Source organism: Pseudophryne corroboree, chromosome 3 (genome assembly GCF_028390025.1).
Source record: "Pseudophryne corroboree isolate aPseCor3 chromosome 3, aPseCor3.hap2, whole genome shotgun sequence".
Classification (NCBI taxonomy): Eukaryota; Metazoa; Chordata; class Amphibia; order Anura; family Myobatrachidae; genus Pseudophryne; species Pseudophryne corroboree.
The window spans coordinates 436,234,076-436,255,432 of record NC_086446.1 but is presented as its reverse complement, the minus strand read 5'-3'; the positions used below and the strand labels follow the sequence as shown (position 1 = coordinate 436,255,432).

The 21,357-nt window shown below is 46.4% G+C and overlaps 1 protein-coding gene and 1 long non-coding RNA gene across 4 annotated transcripts in view; one reads left to right on the top strand and one right to left on the bottom strand.

Moving 5' to 3' along the window:
* LOC135055878 (uncharacterized) overlaps nucleotides 1-14,142 on the top strand; it is a 79,166-nt gene extending 65,024 nt beyond the window's left edge. Inside the window, exon 3 of the long non-coding RNA XR_010243835.1 lies at nucleotides 14,043-14,142. This is a non-coding gene — a long non-coding RNA (uncharacterized LOC135055878). The remainder of the gene's footprint in view (nucleotides 1-14,042) is intronic.
* The window catches only part of METTL23 (methyltransferase 23, arginine), a 61,217-nt gene continuing 53,146 nt past the window's right edge, over nucleotides 13,287-21,357 (bottom strand). For all 3 annotated transcript variants that reach the window (XM_063960436.1, XM_063960434.1, XM_063960435.1), the window contains one exon: nucleotides 13,287-14,365. In XM_063960436.1, the coding sequence (XP_063816506.1) occupies nucleotides 14,197-14,365 (169 nt within the window). In that variant the 3' untranslated portion in view covers nucleotides 13,287-14,196. The remainder of the gene's footprint in view (nucleotides 14,366-21,357) is intronic.

Sequence of the window (21,357 nt, the reverse complement as noted above, 5' to 3'; positions counted from 1 at the left end):
CTAGACACGGCTAGCATTCAGTTCCCTTCAGGAGCTAATAGTGTCCTGTCAGCCAGAAGCAGTGCCATGAAACTCTGAGGAAGTTGGTTCTGCTTCTGCCCCCTCAGTCCCACGAAGCAGGGAGTCTGTTGCTAGCAGATCTCCCTGAAAATAAAAAACCTAACATAAGTCTTTTCAGAGAAACTCAGTAGAGCTCCTCAGAGTGCATTCAGTCTGCCTGGGCACATTTCTAAAACTGAGGTCTGGAGGAGGGGCATAGAGGGAGGAGCCAGTTCACACCCAATGAAAAGTCTTTAGAGTGCCCATGTCTCCTGCGGATCCCGTCTATACCCCATGGTCTTGATGTCGTCCCCAGCATCCTCTAGGACGTATGAGAAATATACGTTATGGTAAGAACTTACCGTTGATAACGTGATTTCTCTTATGTCCACAGGTATCCACAGGATAACAATGGGAATTTGTCGAGCGACAGCGAAAATGGCACCAACACGGTCACGAGCTTTCTGGCCTCCCAGGATGCATAGGGGCCTCCACTATATAATCCCGCCCACTGACTCAGTCAGATCAGTTCTTTCCACAGCGATTTTAGGCAGGAACATCAGGCAGAGACCTGTTTAGGCGATAAGAACACACATGCACACCCTTCCATACAAGAAGGAAGAGCTTTTAGTGATTGTCTAGATCAGTGGTTCTCAAACTCGGTCCTCAGGACCCCACACAGTGCATGTTTTGCAGGTAACCCAGCAGGTGCACAGGTGTACTCATTACTCACTGACACATTTTAAAAGGTCCACAGGTGGAGATAATTATCTCTCTTGTGATTCTGTGAGGAGACCGGGAAAACATGCACTGTGTGGGGTCCTGAGGACCAAGTTTGAGAACCTGTGGTCTAGATCCTCAAATCAGATGCGTCAGGGTGGGATCCCTGTGGACATAAGAGAAATCACGTTATCAATGGTAAGTTCTTAGCATAACGTATATTTCTCTGGCTGGGTCCACAGGATTATCCACAGGATAACATTGGGATTCCCAAAGCCATTTTAGTGGTGGGGACGCTCCTGATTGCACAGGAGGAACTTTCGCCCGAAGTCTGCGTCATGAGAGGCAAAAGTATCCAAGGCATAATGTCTAATGAATGTGTTTATGGAAGACCATGTGGCTGCCTTACATATCTGTTCTGCTGAAGCACCCTGTTGTGCTGCCCAAGAAGGACCTACCTTACGTGTAGAGTGTGCAGAGACATTAGCCGGAATAGGGAGATCTGCATGAGAATAAGCTTCTGATATTACCATTCGGAGCCATCTCGCCAGCGTCTGTTTACTAGCAGGCCATCCCCTTCTATGGAATCCATAGAGGATGAAGAGAGAATCTGTTTTCCTGATGGCACTAGTACGATCTATGTAGATTCTTAAAGCCCGGACCACGTCCAGCGACGCTTCTCCCGCAGATAGTCCCGATACCTGAAAAGCTGGGACTACAATCTCTTCATTCAGGTGAAACTTTGTTACCACCTTTGGAAGATAACTAGATCTCGTTCTGAGAACTGCTCTGTCTGGAAAAAAACTTAGGAAAGGAGACTTACATGATAATGCTCCTAAATCTGACACTCTTCTGGCTGACGCCATTGCCAGTAAAAAAAAAGAACTTTAACCGTTAACCACTTAAGATCTGCTCTCTCAAGTGGTTCAAACAAAGGACCCTGGAGAAATTTAAGAACTAAATTCAAATCCCAGGGAGCTGCAGGAGGAACAAATGGAGGTTGAATATGTACTGCTCCTTGAAAAAATGTACGTACATCCTGTAAATCGGCAATCTTCTGCTGAAACCATACAGTTAACGCTGAAACTTTGACCCTCAAGGAAGCAACTTTCAACCCTTTATCCAATCCTGCCTGAAGGAAATCCAAAATCCTAGCTACTTTAAAAGATCTCGGATTGAAACTTTTTCCAGTACACCAATGAATATAGGCTTGCCAGATTCTGATACACACGGGCCGAAGAAGGCTTTCTTGCTCTAAGCATAGTTTGGATTACTTGTTTCGAAAATCCTTTAGCCTCTAAGATAGAGGTTTCAACAGCCACGCCATCAAAGACAGGCGATCCAGATGACTGACAACAAGGACCCTGCATTAACAGATCTGGACGTTGAGGGAGCAGTATCGGTGCTTCCACGGACATTCTCAACAGATCTGTGTACCAATGCCTTCTTGGCCAAGCTGGAGCTATTAGAATGATTGCTCCTTTTGCCTGTTTTATCTTTCTCACTACTCTGGGTAACAGATATTGGAGGGAACAGATATGCCAGCTAAAACCTCCATTCTACTGACAGTACGTCTACAAGGACCGCTCCTGGGTCCCTTGTTCTCGATCCGTACCTCGGAACTTTGTTGTTTAGACGCGACGCCATAAGGTCTATCTCCGGTAGACCCCATCTGTTCACCAGTGTCTGAAACACTTCTGGGTGTAGTGCCCATTCGGTTTCCTGAATGGTGTGTCGACTGAGAAAATCCGCTTCCCAGTTTAGTACACCCGGGACAAATACTGCTGACAATGCTGGGAGATGGAGTTCTGCCCATTTTAGAATGGGAGTTACTTCCTCCATCAGACTCTTGCTGTGAGTTCCTCATTGAGGTATGCTACTGCCGTCGCATTGTCTGAGCGGATCTGGACTGGTCTTCCTTGTAGATTGTCCTTTGCCTGAACCAAAGCCAAGTAAATGACCCTTATCTCCAACAGATTTATCGGCAGGCGACTTTCCCTTGCGGTCCATTTTCCCTGGAACCATAGGCTTCCGAGTACCGCCCCCCAGCCTTGCAGGCTGGCATCTGTTATCAGGACTTGCCACTCTTTTATCCAAAAGGGTCTCCCCTTGTTTAAATGGTCTGTCTGTAGCCACCACGCTAGAGACCTTTTTACATTTACTGGAATCTTTATCATCTGCTTCTTTATCGTCTGATGATTTCCGTTCCATTTGGTCAGAATAAGGTGCTGCAACGGTCTGGAGTGGAATTGCGCATACTCCACCATGTCGAAGGTTGATACCATCAGCCCCAACAGTCGTATTGCTGCATGGACTGACATTGTCTGGGCTTGCAACGCTTCCTGAGCCATGACCTGCACCTTGACTATCTTTTTCTCTGGTAAGAGAACTTTCTGTAGGTCTGAATCCAATATGGCCCCCAAGTGAACCATCCGCTGTGACGGAATTAGGGACGACTTTTCCCAATTTATGAGCCACCCGTGTCTCTGTAAACAAACTATCGTCTGTTGAAGATGGCTCAACAGTAAATCTTGCGACTGTGCCAAGATTAACAGGTCGTCTAGGTATGGGAATATTCTTATCCCTTGTTTGCGCAGACAAGCTGCCATAACCACCATGATCTTGGTAAACACCCTGGGTGCTGTAGCTAGCCCGAACGGCAGAGCTTGGAACTGGAAATGTTCCTGGAGGATGGCAAACCTGAGGTAACACTGATGTGATAGTGCTATAGGCACATGTAGGTAAGCATCCCGTACATCCAGAGATACCATGTAATCTTCCGGTTCCATAGCCAACATTATGGAGCGTAACGTCTCCATGTGGAACTTCGAGATCCATATGTATTTGTTTAACATTTTCAGATTTAGAATTGGTCGGTATGACCCATTTGGTTTCTGGATTAGAAATAGATTGGAGTAAAACCCCTATCCCCTTTGTGATGGAGGTACTGGGACAACCACACCTGACTGCAGTAATTTTTGGACTGCTTCTTGCAGGGCATTGGCCTTCAACTCTATACGAGATGGGCTGGTGCAAAAAAATCTTTGAGAAGGCTGCCTCCTGAATGGGAACCCATACTCCTGAGATACTACCTTCTGCACCCAAGCATCTGCTGTTGACTGTTGCCATATGTGTGCAAAAAGAAGGAGTCGGCCCCCAACCCTGGAATCCTCCAGGCGGAGGCATCTCTTCAGGCTGACGGTTTCTGTTCAGGTATGGAAGCTGGCTTTTTGCTAGCCCACTGCTTCCTACCCCTGGATTTAAACTGGGGTTGCTTAGGCTCCTCTTTAGCTTTTGCTTTGCCAGCGAAATGAGCGAAATTTTAAACCCTTGGATTTAGGGTTATAAGCAGCCGGAAATCTGACCTTTTTCGATTCAGCCTCTGATTCTAGGATATCCGATAAAGGTTTTCCAAATAATATATTACCGACAAAAGGCAATGCTTCCAATTCTTTCTTGGACTCCGCATCTGCCTTCCAGGTCCGTAGCCAAACTGCTCTGCGAGCGACTACTGTCAAGGCTGAAGCTTTAGAAGCAACTGTGCCTACATCAATTGCTGCTTCTTACAAATACTGGGCAGATTGTCTTAAACGGCAAAAACGATCCTCTTGCTCCCTAGTAGGAGAAGGGATGTCATTCTCTAGTTCCTCTATCCATTCGCCCATTGCCTTTGCTACCCAGGCCGAAGCCATAGCAGGTCTTACCACTGCTCCTACTAGAGAAAAAATATTTTTCAACAGGCTCTCTACTCTTCTGTCTGTGACATCATTCAATGAGGTAGATGACAGTGGTAAAGCAGATTTATGCACGAGTCGCAGAACATGTGCATCTACTTTTGGAGGAACTTCTCTTTTCGAACAATCCACAGCAGGAAATGGATAATAAGAATCCCATCTCTTAGGAATCTTATACTTTTTACTGGGCGCTGCCCAAGACTCATCCATCATTTCCGTCAGCTCATCTGACGCTGGGAATTCAGCCTTCACTGATTATGTTCATTTAAATACAGGTGCTTTAGTTTTTAACACTGTCTTGGCTGGCTCTTCCAACGAGAGAACAGCCTTCACAGCATTAATAAGTTCAGCTACATCTTCTGAACTAAAGCCCTGCGACTGATCATCATACGGAGTTGAATCTATTTTATCATCATCATCCGATGTATCATCTTGTGTAGTCTGCCACACAGACATATCTGTCTTAGTCTTACCTGCCCCTTGGTTACTTGTAGAGGCTACTGGAACCAAACCATAGAAAGGGAGCTGCATGTATGGGTTCATGGTGTAACCTAACCCTTGAGGTGGTGCTACCGGAGCTAACCTGTCCGCTATTGAAGACAGAGTCTTGCGAACATATTCCATGGTGGCTCTGTTGGTGGTTGAACCAACTCCTGTTTCTTACTTCGCTGAAAAGCGAAACAGTTTGCACACAAACCCTCATCAGTGACCAATTAATTCATATCAATTACCCCTGACTTACAAGATAAGCATGTTAGGGCTGTAGGAGTGCTTGATAAATTCTCCTCATCACTTTTGCCGCTCACAGACATGGTATTAACCTGCTATTGACTACACAATTTGTGACTGAAAATCACCCTATATGTCAGTATATGGAGGTGAGATCAATCTGACCACAGTGCACCTGATTTGAGGGTCAGAACAGGACTGACATTACACAGAAAAGTCAGCACACATACTAGCAGTCAGTCACATGTTAAAGCATTAGACATTGCCATATGAGAATACAACCTCCATAATAACTTATACATAAGTAGGAAAATTGTACTTCTGTTTTAAACTGGTTCTTTTTTCAACATAGCATGCAGAAAACACAGTAATATACAGGTCTCATATGCAATAGGTACTAAAAATTAACAATGCATACTAAGAAGTAGAGAGAATTTTTAGTACTGTATACCCTGCCTCCGGAGAGCGGGATACAGGGAGACTCACCACACTTCCATATCCAAGCAAATACGCTCGTAAGACGCTGAGTGGATTCAGACGCTACTGGTGTACACTGCCGCTCTTGATAACTGATAACGGACACGGACGCTCACCAACGGACACGGACGCTGAGCGACTTCCACGAGTATGCAGACGCTAAAGCCTGCGACTCGGTCTGGCGGGTTTTATCTCCAGTGTACACAACCGCAGCGTCTAAGCTGCGACCGAGCACCCTCGTGGTAGCGTCTGAGCCGGAAGTGAGGTCATTTAGTTCATGAAACGAGAAACACGCGGGAACTGGCCATGAACTTGGAGGAGGGGCGGCCAGGAGAGCGTCTGAATCCCCCTGTTGACTTAAACTCCCAGGATCGTGGCCTCTACCTAGTCCTGGCGCCTATGATCCCAGGAGCGTAGCGCTGTCGCACTCTAGATGTTCGGCGCATCAACACACTGCTTGTAGTCTCCACCAAATAAGTGTAGCTGTGTCCTGACCCCTCTAGTAAGAGGAAGTCCATAGACTCACCGTCTCCCCATGCTCCGGCCACAGCCTGGTTACGTCTGCTGGACCTGCTAGAACATCCGACACAGACGCCCGTCGAGAAAGCACTGATACCCGAAGGTAAGCGTTGTTGCGACCCGGTGGGGAGTTGTTGGAGCGACTCTTTCTAGAATGCGTTTAAGACGCTTTTAAGATAAGTCGCTCAAAAAACAAAATAGTAAGTCTATAAAAATAAAATAATAAAAGCTTGAGGCTGCTCTCACAGCAGCCCTGTGACCATGCGGCTTCCTGCCGCACCAAGCAAAAAACTGATCTGACTGAGTCAGTGGGCGGGATTATATAGTGGAGGCCCCAATGCATCCTGGGAGGCCAGAAAGCTCGTGACCGTGTTGGTGCCATTTTTGCTCTCGCTCGACAATATCCCAATGTTATCCTGTGGATAATCCTGTGGACCCAGCCAGAGAAATATTTTGTGCAGTTTCTGAGTAGCGCAGGACTTACTCGGCCACTGCGATCACTTCAGCCTGTACGGGACCATAATTGACGTCAGACACCCGCCCTGCAAACGCTTGGGAACGCCTGCGTTTTTCCAACCACTCCCAGAAATAGGTCAGTTGGCACCCACAAACGCCTTCTTCCTGTCAATCACGTTGCGATTGCTTGTGCAAAAGGATTCTTCACACAAACCCATCGCAGAGCAACGAACCGCTTTGTACCTGTGCGACGCACCTGCACATTGCGGTGCATATGCATGCGCAGTTCTGACCTGATCGCAGCGCTGCATAAAATGCTAGTGAGCGATCCGGTCCATGCTTACTGCAAACCAGGAAAAGTGCAAACAATGCAAGTGAAGCAAGAGAGTGTGCTTAAAAAACTATTTAATGTTTCAGAGGCAAAAAGGTGCTTTGCGTTTGTTTTTTTAAATCAAAGATCACTAGGGATTATTGTACTGTGCATCATGACTCTTCCATCTACAGTTCCATCCAAGTAAAGATACCAGGTGCTGTAAAGAACATTGGGGGTGAATGTATGAAGCAGTGATCAGAATGGAGAAGTTGCCCATGGCAACCAATCAGCATTGAAGTAACAATTTGCATACTATAAAATTCTACAAAGCAGCCGATTGGTTGCAATGGGCAACTTCTCCACTGGCTCACTTCTCTACTGTTATCAAAGCTTTATACATTTACCCTATTGCATACTAACCATTGAAAAATTTAAACTTGATAAAACATGGCAAGTTTAATGTTAAGCTGGGTACACATTAGATATGACGTGCAATATCGCAGATCGGCCATATTGTCTGGGTATATATGTCGACGCATCCCCATCCGCTGACATTGTGGTCATCCCATGTACTGTGCTGCACAGCAGATGGGACCAACCGGCTGAGGACATAAAGCTGAATGCGGCCATGAACGATATATTGCGCGCTATGGGGTCTATTCAATTATTGTCGGAATTCTCGACTTGTCGGAAAAAATAAGAATTTACTTACCGATAATTCTATTTCTCATAGTCCGTAGTGGATGCTGGGGACTCCGAAAGGACCATGGGGAATAGCGGCTCCGCAGGAGACTGGGCACAAAAGTAAAAAGCTTTAGGACTACCTGGTGTGCACTGGCTCCTCCCCCTATGACCCTCCTCCAAGCCTCAGTTAGGATACTGTGCCCGGACGAGCGTACACAATAAGGAAGGATTTTGAATCCCGGGTAAGACTCATACCAGCCACACCAATCACACCGTACAACTTGTGATCTGAACCCAGTTAACAGCATGATAACAGAAGGAGCCTCTGAAAAGATGGCTCACAACAACAATAACCCGATTTTTGTAACAATAACTATGTACAAGTAATGCAGACAATCCGCACTTGGGATGGGCGCCCAGCATCCACTACGGACTATGAGAAATAGAATTATCGGTAAGTAAATTCTTATTTTCTCTAACGTCCTAGTGGATGCTGGGGACTCCGAAAGGACCATGGGGATTATACCAAAGCTCCCAAACGGGCGGGAGAGTGCGGATGACTCTGCAGCACCGAATGAGAGAACTCCAGGTCCTCCTCAGCCAGGGTATCAAATTTGTAGAATTTAGCAAACGTGTTTGCCCCTGACCAAGTAGCTGCTCGGAAAAGTTGTAAAGCCGAGACCCCTCGGGCAGCCGCCCAAGATGAGCCCACTTTCCGTGTGGAAAGGGCTTTTACAGATTTTGGCTGTGGCAGGCCTGCCACAGAATGTGCAAGCTGAATTGTACTACAAATCCAACGAGCAATCGTCTGCTTAGAAGCAGGAGCACCCAGCTTGTTGGGTGCATACAGGATAAACAGCGAGTCAGATTTTCTGACTCCAGCCGTCCTGGAAACATATATTTTCAGGGCCCTGACTACGTCCAGCAACGTGGAATCCTCCAAGTCCCTAGTAGCCGCAGGCACCACAATAGGCTGGTTTAAGTGAAATGCTGAAACCACCTTAGGGAGAAATTGAGGACGAGTCCTCAATTCTGCCCTGTCCGTATGAAAAATTAGGTAAGGGCTTTTATAGGATAAAGCCGCCAATTCTGAAACACGCCTGGCTGAAGCCAGGACTAACAGCATTACCACTTTCCATGTGAGATATTTTAAGTCCACAGTGGTGAGTGGTTCAAACCAATGTGATTTTAGGAATCCCAAAACTACATTGAGATCCCAAGGTGCCACTGGAGGCACAAAAGGAGGCTGTATATGCAGTACTCCCTTGACAAACGTCTGAACTTCAGGAACAGAAGCTAGTTCTTTTTGGAAGAATATTGACAAGGCCGAAATTTGAACCTTAATGGACCCTAATTTGAGGTCCATAGACAGTCCTGTTAGCAGGAAATGCAGGAATCGACCCAGTTGAAATTCCTCTGTAGGGGCCTTCCTGGCCTCGCACCACGCAACATATTTACGCCAAATACGGTGATAATGTTGTACGGTCACATCCTTCCTGGCTTTGATCAGGGTAGGGATGACTTCATCCGGAATGCCTTTTTCCTTCAGGATCCGGCGTTCAACCGCCATGCCGTCAAACGCAGCCGCGGTAAGTCTTGGAACAGACATGGTCCCTGCTGGAGCAGGTCCTTTCTTAGAGGTAGAGGCCACGGGTCTTCCGTGAGCATCTCTTGAATTTCCGGGTACCAAGTCCTTCTTGGCCAATCCGGAGCCACGAGTATAATCTTTACTCCTCTCCTTCTTATGATTCTCAGTACTTTTGGTATGAGAGGAAGAGGAGGGAACACATACACTGACTGGTACATCCACGGTGTTACCAGAGCGTCCACAGCTATTGCCAGAGGGTCCCTTGACCTGGCGCAATATCTGTCCAGTTTTTTGTTGAGGCGGGACGCCATCATGTCCACCTTTGGTTTTTCCCAACGGTTCACAATCATGTGGAAGATTTCTGGGTGAAGTCCCCACTCCCCCGGGTGAAGATCGTGTCTGCTGAGGAAGTCTGCTTCCCAGTTGTCCACTCCCGGAATGAACACTGCTGACAGTGCTATCACATGATTTTCCGCCCAGCGAAGAATCCTTGCCACTTCCGTCATTGCCCTCCTGCTTCTTGTGCCGCCCTGTCTGTTTACGTGGGCGACTGCCGTGATGTTGTCCGACTGGATCAACACCGGCTGACCCTGAAGCAGAGGTCTTGCCTGACTTAGGGCATTGTAAATGGCCTTTAGTTCCAGGATATTTATGTGAAGTGACGTTTCCATGCTTGACCACAAGCCCTGGAAATTTCTTCCCTGTGTGACTGCTCCCCAGCCTCTCAGGCTGGCATCCGTGGTCACCAGGACCCAATCCTGAATGCCGAATCTGCGGCCCTCTAGGAGATGAGCACTCTGTAACCACCACAGGAGAGACACCCTTGTCCTTGGAGACAGGGTTATCCGCTGATGCATTTGAAGATGCGATCCGGACCATTTGTCCAGCAGATCCCACTGAAAAGTTCTTGCGTGGAATCTGCCGAATGGAATCGCTTCGTAAGAAGCCACCATCTTTCCCAGGACCCTTGTGCATTGATGTACTGACACTTGGCCTGGTCTTAGGAGGTTCCTGACTAGGTCGGATAACTCCCTGGCTTTCTCTTCCGGGAGAAACACCTTTTTCTGTACTGTGTCCAGAATCATTCCTAGGAACAGCAGACGTGTCGTCGGAATCAGCTTCGATTTTGGAATATTTAGAATCCATCCGTGCTGTCGTAGTACTACTTGAGATAGTGCTACTCCGACCTCTAACTGTTCTCTGGACCTTGCTCTTATCAGGAGATCGTCCAAGTAAGGGATAATTAAGACGCCTTTTCTTCGAAGAAGAATCATCATTTCGGCCATTACCTTGGTAAAGACCCGGGGTGCCGTGGACAATCCAAACGGCAGCGTCTGAAACTGATAGTGACAGTTCTGTACCACAAACCTGAGGTACCCTTGGTGAGAAGGGCAAATTGGGACATGGAGGTAAGCATCCTTGATGTCCAGAGACACCATATAGTCCCCTTCTTCCAGGTTCGCTATCACTGCTCTGAGTGACTCCATCTTGAACTTGAACCTTTTTATGTAAGTGTTCAAGGATTTCAGATTTAAAATGGGTCTCACCGAGCCGTCCGGCTTCGGTACCACAAACAGCGTGGAATAATACCCCTTTCCCTGTTGTAGGAGGGGTACCTTGATTATCACTTGCTGGGAATACAGCTTGTGAATGGCTTCCAATACCGCCTCCCTGTCGGGGGGAGACGTTGGTAAAGCCGACTTCAGGAACCGGCGAGGGGGAGACGTCTCGAATTCCAATTTGTACCCCTGAGATACTACCTGCAGAATCCAGGGGTCCACTTGCGAGTGAGCCCACTGCGCGCTGAAAATCTTGAGACGGGCCCCCACCGTGCCTGAGTCCGCTTGTAAGGCCCCAGCGTCATGCTGAGGACTTGGCAGAAGCGGGGGAGGGCTTCTGTTCGTGGGAAGAGGCTGTCTGCTGCAGTCTTTTTCCCCTTCCTCTGCCCCGGGGCAGATATGAGTGGCCTTTTGCCCGCTTGCCCTTATGGGGACGAAAGGACTGAGCCTGAAAAGACGGTATCTTTTTCTGCTGTGAGGTGACTTGGGGTAAAAAGGTGGATTTCCCAGCCGTTGCCGTGGCCACCAGGTCCGATAGACCGACCCCAAATAACTCCTCCCCTTTATACGGCAATACTTCCATATGCCGTTTGGAATCCGCATCACCTGACCACTGTCGCGTCCATAACCCTCTTCTGGCAGAAATGGACATCGCACTTACTCTTGATGCCAGAGAGCAAATATCCCTCTGTGCATCACGCATATATAGAAATGCATCCTTTAAATGCTCTATAGTCAATAATATATTGTCCCTGTCCAGGGTATCAATATTTTCAGTCAGGGAATCCGACCAAGCCACCCTAGCACTGCACATCCAGGCTGAGGCGATCGCTGGTCGCAGTATAATACCAGTATGTGTGTATATACTTTTTAGGATAGTTTCCAGCTTCCTATCAGCTGGTTCCTTGAGGGCGGCCGTATCAGGAGACGGTAACGCCACTTGTTTTGATAAGCGTGTGAGCGCCTTATCCACTCTAGGGGGTGTTTCCCAACGTGCCCTAACCTCTGGCGGGAAAGGATATAATGCCAATAATTTTTTAGAAATTAGCAGTTTTTTAGCGGGGGAAACCCACGCTTCATCACACACCTCATTTAATTCATCTGATTCAGGAAAAACTACGGGTAGTTTTTTCACACCCCACATAATACCCTTTTTTGTGGTACTTGTAGTATCAGAAATGTTCAAAACCTCCTTCATTGCCGTGATCATGTAACGTGTGGCCCTACTGGAAAATACGTTTGTTTCCTCACCGTCGACACTGGAGTCAGTGTCCGTGTCAGTGTCTGTATCGACCTGAGATAACGGGCGTTTTATAGCCCCTGACGGTGTTTGAGACGCCTGTACAGGTATTAACTGATTTGCCGGCTGTCTCATGTCGTCAACAGTCTTTTGTAAAGTGCCGACACTATCACGTAATTCTTTCCATAAGACCATCCAGTCAGGTGTCGACTCCCTAGGGGGTGACATCACTAACACAGGCAATTGCTCCGCCTCCACATCATTTTCCTCCTCATACATGTCGACACAGCGTACCGACACACAGCACACACACAGGGAATGCTCTGATAGAGGACAGGACCCCACGAGCCCTTTGGGGAGACAGAGGGAGAGTTTGCCAGCACACACCAGAGCGCTATATATATATATATATAGGGATAACCTTATATAAGTGTTTTTCCCTAATATAGCTGCTGTATATATTTATATGCCAATTTAGTGCCCCCCCTCTCTTGTTTTACCCTGTTTCTGTAGTGCAGGACTGCAGGGGAGAGTCAGGGAGCCTTCCTCCAACGGAGCTGTGAGGACAAAATGGCGCCAGTGTGCTGAGGAGATAGGCTCCGCCCCCTTCTCGGCAGCCTTTCTCCCGCTTTTTTATGGAAAAATTGGCAGGGGTTAAATGCATCCATATAGCCCAGGAGCTATATGTGATGTATTTTTTGCCAAAAAAAGGTGTTTTATTGCGTCTCAGGGCGCCCCCCCCCAGCGCCCTGCACCCTCAGTGACCGGAGTGTGAAGTGTGCTGAGAGCAATGGCGCACAGCTGCAGTGCTGTGCGCTACCTTATTGAAGACAGGACGTCTTCTGCCGCCGATTTTCCGGACCTCTTCAATCTTCTGGCTCTGTAAGGGGGCCGGCGGCGCGGCTCTGGGACCCATCCATGGCTGGGCCTGTGATCGTCCCTCTGGAGCTAATGTCCAGTAGCCTAAGAAGCCCAATCCACTCTGCACGCAGGTGAGTTCGCTTCTTCTCCCCTTAGTCCCTCGGTGCAGTGAGCCTGTTGCCAGCAGGTCTCACTGAAAATAAAAAACCTACTTTAAACTTTTACACTAAGCAGCTCAGGAGAGCCCCTTAGCCTGCACCCGTCTCGTTCGGGCACAAAAATCTAACTGAGGCTTGGAGGAGGGTCATAGGGGGAGGAGCCAGTGCACACCAGGTAGTCCTAAAGCTTTTTACTTTTGTGCCCAGTCTCCTGCGGAGCCGCTATTCCCCATGGTCCTTTCGGAGTCCCCAGCATCCACTAGGACGTTAGAGAAACTGCAGTTTCCGACCTTTTTAGGTCGAATCTGGATTCGACCTATTCAAATCAAATGTCATTTTTCCGACTTGTCGGAAAACAGTTACATAGTGAGGTTGAAAAGAGGCAAAATGCCCATCGGGTTCAACCTGTATTCTGTGTTAAGCTGTTCATATTATAATGCACCTGCTGAAGTAATGGTTTAGTGGATCCACATATTTTGTTGAATTTGCGGGCATTTTCGACAGGTTTTTGGCCCGTTTTCGACAATGGCGATTCGACTTTAAAAAAAAAAAGTTGGATCGGCATTGTCGAAAACGGGCTAAACCTGTCGAAAAGCCCACAAATTGAATAGTGCAGTGTCGGAGAGGATCCAACACCAGTTAAATACACCCCTATATCAGTGTGTACAGGAGACTGCTGTATTTTTACATCGGTCGTCCTATCAGCCGCAATCCGGGTCATCTAGTGTGTACCTGGCCTTAACTTTCGTTAGTCTTTCCTTTGCCACCACAAAAATATGGCACATAACAGCTAGAATACATATTTTAAAAGTAGCTGAATGTGGGAAAATAAGGATTTTACATTTAGAATCTGCAGGATCACTTTTTGTTGCATATTTTCATTGCAGTAAAAACACTTTTTTTTTTTACTATCTTCATTGGTTCGGCAAGAGTTAACTAACAACTATTTGACTTGTCTTCTTTAGATGAAACATGGCATCAGGTGTCCATTATGGATCCTCAGAATGAGCAGAAAGATCATCCAAGCATTTCTGTAATAATCCTTAGAACAAAATAAAAATGCAACTGCTCATATTCAAATATAATAGCTTTGGCAATGTTTTCAGATATTCCACTTGATCAGCTGGAGGTGTCTGTATCTAGTGTGATAATCAGCATCTGAATACTGTGTCTCCCTGGGAGGTTAGATCCTGCCAAACATCCTCTATCAGCATTAAACATCTTCAGTGGAACGTCAGAACACTTAAGTTTCCATTTGTAGAGCAGAGCCTCGATTGACCAGTTAGCGCTGTGGACAAATATGGATATTATTACACCACAAACACATTTTTGTATTCCAAAGACCTGTCCAGTAATACGGTTTATTGTTCCTCTTGCTCGTTTAAGTAACCATTGTAAGTTAATGTAAAAGTGAATTAGTCAAGTGTTAAATTTAGGTATACATTAACAGTTAGTATACTGTAAGCTCAAATGTGAGCAAAATCATCCTCTGCCAATTCGTTAATACAGGTTGAGTCTCCCTTATCCAAAACGCTTGGGACCAGAGGAATTTTGGATATCGTATTTTTCCGTATTTTGGAATAATTGCATACCATAATGAGATATCATGGTGATGGGACCTAAATCTAAGCACAGAATGCATTTATGTTACATATACACCTTATACACCCAGCCTGAAGGTCATTTTAGCCAATATTTTTTATAATTTTGTGCATTAAACAAAGTGTGTGTACATTCACACAATTCATTTATGTTTCATATACACCTAATACACACAGCCTGAAGGTCATTTAATACAATATTTTTAATAACTTTGTGAATTAAACAAAGTTTGTGTACATTGAGCCATCAAAAACAAAGGTTTCACTATCTTAGTCTCGCTCAAAAAAGTCCGTATTTCGGAATATTCCGTATTTCGGAATATTTGGATATGGGATACTCAACCTGTAGTACCACCTGGCAGTAGATGTCCTCTCCTTGGTTCACAAATCAACTCCATTCACCTCCTTGACTATTGCATCCATGTATGACATCTCTTAACATAATGTAGAGAAAAGTGTTTTTTGCAGATCACACAAATTGGTGCAGGGGAAATGCTGCTTATAGAAAATATTGATCCAATTGGATATCACCCCTAATCCAAATTATTGTAAACAGAAGATAAAAAAAGGATAGGATCAATACTTTCATTAAGCGCATAAAACGGAAAAAGATTATGACAATATTCAGTCACTTTCCTATTAGAATGGGTGAAAGTTTTGTATTTGGCGTACCCCCACTCACGCTGTTAGTGGGTGTATAAAACACATCAAGGCATCTTTGTTCTTCTAAACACGAAATCTGGATATTCACAGTCTCAATATCTAAGAGATAAACCTGGGTATCGTACCCCAACTAACACAGCAATGGAAATGTGAACTCCTATCAAGGTTTCTTTTCCCTCTTATTTCAAGGTATGGTTCCTGATGTGCGCTCCTGTCTCAGGGTCACCTCATACGGAAGGAAAAAACAAACAAACAATGTGTAGTATCCTCTGCACCTAATTGGAATTTTCTATCTGTGGAACTGTTCTCATGTATACACACACCCGAATTGATCAACACACGTGTTAGGTCATTAATTGTGCACCATTGCATAAAAGACCCTCCACCGATCTTTAAAACAGGTATGCGTACCCCCAACTCACACAGTGATCAGTGGGGTGACTTCCGTAAAGGTATCTTTAAGGTGGTTCAAAATATCTTATGGGCGTACCCCAACTCACAGGTAGGTAAGCAGCATAATTCCCATCAAGGTATCTTTACTGGGTCTTTACATGCAACAGGTTCGACAGCCAAAACCAAGAAGCTCGTAGTACAGCAGTCTGCCGACGCGTTTCGGTCCTTAGACCTTTGTCAAGACCTTTGGGGTACGATACCCTGGTTTATTTCTTTGATATTGAGACTGTGAATATCCAGATTTCGTGTTTAGAAGAACAAAGATACCTTGATGTGTTTTATACACCCACTAACAGCGTGAGTGGGGATACGCCAAATACAAAACTTTCACCCATTCTAATAGGAAAGTGACTGAATATTGTCATAATCTTTTTCCGTTTTATGAACTTAATGAAAGTATTGATCCTATCCTTTTTTTTATCTCTTAACATAAGTAGTTTGAGACAGAAGTGACTCGCATCAAAATGCTACATAAGTATAAGCATTAAAAGTTTTAAAACATCAGTTTTGAGTAGAAAAATACTCAAAAGACCGCCTGACAACTAGGGTCCTGTTAAAGGGTAGATCAAGCAAAAAGGAGAAAAACAAAAGGCAGAATTATAAAACTGAAAGAGAGGGGAAGGGGCCACAGTTAAGGGATATTCAGGAAAATTAAAGAAGTACATTTACAGAGGAGAAGGTCCTACCAGAACTCTCAAAGCTGAAAGTAGACAAATCTATGGGGCCAGATGGGATACATTCAAGGATACTAAACGAACCTAAAGAGGTGCTGGTAGCACCATTGACCGATATTATTTAACCAGTCATTAGCTACAGGAGTAATTCCAGAGAACTGGAAAAGAGCGAACGTAGTCCCACTGCACAAAAGTGGAAACAAGGAAGAGGCAAACAACTACAGACCAGTGAGTCATACACCAGTAGTAGGAAAATTGATGGAAACACTCTTAAAAGAAAGAGTTGTAGATTATCTCAAATCCAGCAATTTACAGGATACCAAACAGCATGGATTCACTGGGGGAAGATCATGTCAAACAAATCTTATTGACTTTTTTGACTGTGTGACTAAAGTGACGGATAAAGGTGGAGCCGTGGATATAGCTTATCTAGACTTTAGTAAGGCTTTTGACACTGTTCCACATTGCAGACTGCTAAATAAACATGGAAGTTTGGGATTGGATACTAGGATTATTGAATGGATAAAATCTTGGTTGCAGGATAGAAACCAGAGAGTTGTGGTAAATGGAGTGCATTCACAGGAGGGAAATGTTACCAGTGGAGTACCCCAGGGATCTGTACTTGCACCACTGCTTTTTAATATCTTTATTGGTGACATTGCAAATGGCATTAAAGGGAAAGTATGTCTTTTTGCAGATGACACAAAGGTATGCAACAGGGTAGACACACCAGATGGGGTAAAACAAATTACTGAAAATCTAGGTAGACTAGAGGAATGGTCAAGAGTGTGGCAATTACAGTTTAATGCCAAAAAATGCAAAATCATGCACTTTGGTCTCAAAAAAATAAGAATTTACTCACCGGTAATTCTATTTCTCGTAGTCCGTAGTGGATGCTGGGTACTCCGTAAGGACCATGGGGTATAGACGGGCTCCGCAGGAGACTGGGCACTCTTAAAAGAAAGAATAGGTACTATATCTGGTGTGCACTGGCTCCTCCCTCTATGCCCCTCCTCCAGACCTCAGTTAGGGAAACTGTGCCCGGAAGAGCTGACATTACTAGGAAAGGATTTGGAATCCAGGGCAAGACTCATACCAGCCACACCAATCACACTGTACAACTCGTGATAACTATACCCAGTTAACAGTATGAACAATAATTGAGCCTCTCTCAACAGATGGCTCATACAATAACCCTTTAGTTAAGCAATAACTATATACATGTATTGCAGAGAGTCCGCACTTGGGACGGGCTCCCAGCATCCACTACGGACTACGAGAAATAGAATTACCGGTGAGTAAATTCTTATTTTCTCTGACGTCCTAGTGGATGCTGGGTACTCCGTAAGGACCATGGGGATTATACCAAAGCTCCCAAACGGGCGGGAGAGTGCGGATGACTCTGCAGCACCGAATGAGCAAACTCAAGGTCCTCCTCAGCCAGGGTATCAAACTTGAAGAATTTTGCAAAAGTGTTTGAACCCGACCAAGTAGCAGCTCGGCAAAGTTGTAAAGCCGAGACCCCTCGGGCAGCCGCCCAAGAAGAGCCCACCTTCCTCGTGGAATGGGCTTTTACTGATTTAGGATGCGGCAGTCCAGCCGCAGAATGTGCAAGCTGAATGGTGCTACAGATCCAGCGAGCAATAGTCTGCTTTGAAGCAGGAGCACCCAGCTTGTTGGGTGCATGCAGGATAAATAGCGAGTCAGTTTTTCTGACTCTAGCCGTCCTGGAAACATAAAGTTTCAGGGCCCGGACTACGTCCAGCAACTTGGAATCCTCCAAGTCCCTAGTAGCCGCAGGCACCACAATAGGTTGGTTCAAATGAAACGATGATACCACCTTAGGGAGAAATTGGGGACGAGACCTCCATTCTGCCCTTTCCATATGGAAGATCAGATATGGGCTTTTACATGACAAAGCCGCCAATTCTGACACACGCCTAGTCCAAGCTAAGGCCAAAAGCATGACCACTTTCCACGTGAGATATTTTAGCTCCACGGTCTTAAGTGGCTCAAACCAGTGGGATTTTAGGAATCCAACACACGTTAAGATGCCAAGGTGCCACTGGAGGCACAAAAGGGGCTGAATATGCAGCACCCCTGTAACAACGTCCGAACTTCAGGCAGTGAAGCCAGTTCTTTTTGAGAGAAAAAAGGGATAGGGCCGAAATCTTGGCCTTTATGGATCCTAATTTTAGGCCCATAGTCACTCCTGACTGTATGAAGTGCAGGAATAGACCCCCTGGAATTCCTCTGTAGGGCCTTCCCAGCCACACACCAAGCAACCTATTTTCGCCATGTGAAAAAGTCTTGCTGTCACGTCTTTCCTAGCCTTTATCAGCGTAGGAATAACTGCATCCGGAATGCCCTTTTCCGCTAGGATCCGGCATTCAATCGCCATGCAGTCCAACGCAGCTGCGGTAAGTCTTGGATCAGACAGGGTCCCTGTTGCAACATGTCCTGACTGAGAGGCAGAGGCCATGGGTCCTCTGAGAGCATTTCTTGCAGTTCCGGGTACCGAGTCCTTCTTGGCCAATCCGGAGCAAAGAATATTGTTCACACTCCTCCGTTTATTACAATTCTCAGCCCTTGGGTCTGAGAGGAAGAGGAGGGAATATATAGACCGACTGGAACACCCACGGTGTTACTAGTGCGACCACAGCTATCGCCTGAGAGTCCCTTGACCCAGTGTAAAACCTTTTTTTTATCTTTTTATTGAGGTGGGACGCCATGTAGTCCACCTGAGGCAGTTTCCATCAATTTGCAAAACTGCGTGAACACTTCCTGATGAAGTCACCACTTTCCCGGGTGGAGGTCGTGTCCACTCCCAGAATGAACACTGCTGACAGTGCGCTTACTTGATTCTCCGCCCAGCGAAGAATTCTGGTGGCTTCTACCCTCGCCACCTTGCTCCTTGTGCCGCCCTGGCGGTTTACATGAGCCCCTGCGGTCTGACTGGATCAGAACCGGTTGGTCGCGAAGCAGGAACTCCGCTTGACTTAGGGCGTTGTATATGGCCCTTAGTTCCAGGATATTGATGTGAAGGCAAGTCTGTTGGCTTGACCACAAACCTTGGAATTTTCTTTCCTGTGTAACTGCCCAGTCCTGAATGCCGAATCTGCGGCCCTCGAGAAGGTGAGCACTCCGCAGCCACCACAGGAGAGACACCCTGGCCCTGGGGGATAGGGTGATTAACCGATGCATCTGAAGATGTGATCCGGACCACTTGTCCAGTAAGTTCCATTGTCCTTGCATGGAACCAGCCGAAGTGGATGGCCTCGTATGATGCCATCATCCTTCCCAGGACTCGAGTGCAGTGATGCACTGACACCTGTTTTGGTTTTCAATGGATTCCTGACCAGTGTCATGAGCTCCTGAGCTCTCTCTATCGGGAGATAAACCCTCTTCTGGTCTGTGTCTAGGATCATGCCTAGGCGAGGCAGATGAGCTGTAGGAACCAACTGCGACTTTGGAATATATAGAATCCAGTCGTGTTGCCGTTTCACTTCCAGAGAAGGTGATACGCTGTCCAGCAACTGCTCTCTTGATCTCGCTTTTATGAGGAGATCATCAAAGTATGTGATAATAGTGACACCTTGCTTCCACAGGAGCACCATCATATCCGCCATTACCTTGGTGAAATTGGTAATGACAATCCCGTACCGCAATTCTGAGGTACGCCTGATGAGGTGGATAAATGGGGACACGAAGGTATGCATCCCTTATGTCCCGATTCATTTCAGGCATGCAATGACCGCTCTTAGCGATTCCATCTTGAACCTGAACCTTTTCAGGTATATGTTCAGGGATTTTAATTCAATATGGGTCTAACCGAACCGTCTGGTTTCGGGATTATAACATGGTCGAATAATAACACCCTCTTGTTGAAAGAGGGGACCCTTGACCACCACCTGTTGAAGATACAATCAGGATTTTGGTACTTACCGATAAATCCCTTTCTCCGATTCCACAGGGGCCACTGGAGCGTAGTTACAATGGGGAATAGTAGGCAGTAATTGGGAGCTGGCACTTAAAAAAATTCTAACCCTGTGGCTAGCTCCTCCCCTACTATCTCCCCTCCAAGCCAGTCTACGTAAAACTGTGCCCAAGGAGAGCTGTAATAAAGAAAACCATAAGGTAGAGGAGGTTATTGACGTCTACTCAACCAGGATAACCCAAACTAACCCTGGAATCGAACCTAATAATAAACAGGTTAACCTGAACTCAACAAGCGGTCATTAATTGAACCGCAAACCGTTAAGCAAAAAACAACAAGGAGGAACAGCGCTGGGCGGGCGTCCAGTGGCCCCTGTGGAATCGGAGAAAGGGATTTATCGGTAAGTACCAAAATCCTGATTTCTCCTTCATCCACTAGGGGCCACTGGAGCGTAGTTACAATGGGGACGTCCCAGAGCTCCCAGAACGGGTGGGAGAGCGCTGAGAGTCCTGTAAAACCGCTCGGCCAAAGTGAGATGCAGAGGCCGCAAAAGTGTCAAACTTGTAGAATTTGACAAACGTATGATGTCCGTACCAAGTAGCTGCCCGACATAAAGTAGTCATAGAGACCCCCCGGGCAGCCGCCCAAGAAGGTCCCACAGAGCGTGTGGAGTGTGCTGAAATGGAAGATGGAGGTTCCCGAGACGTCGCCAAATAAGCTTGTCTGATGGTCAGTCGAATCCATTGAGACAAGGTCTGCTTAGAGGCCGGCCAACCACGGCGGGCAGCGTCGTACAGCACAAATAAGGAATCAGACTTCCGAATAGCCGAAGTCCTATCCACATAGATCTTGAGCGCTCTTACAACATCCAATGATCTCGCATCCGGAGAGTCCCCCGAGAGGGCCGGGACGACAAGTGGCTGATTGATGTGAAAATCAGACACCACTTTAG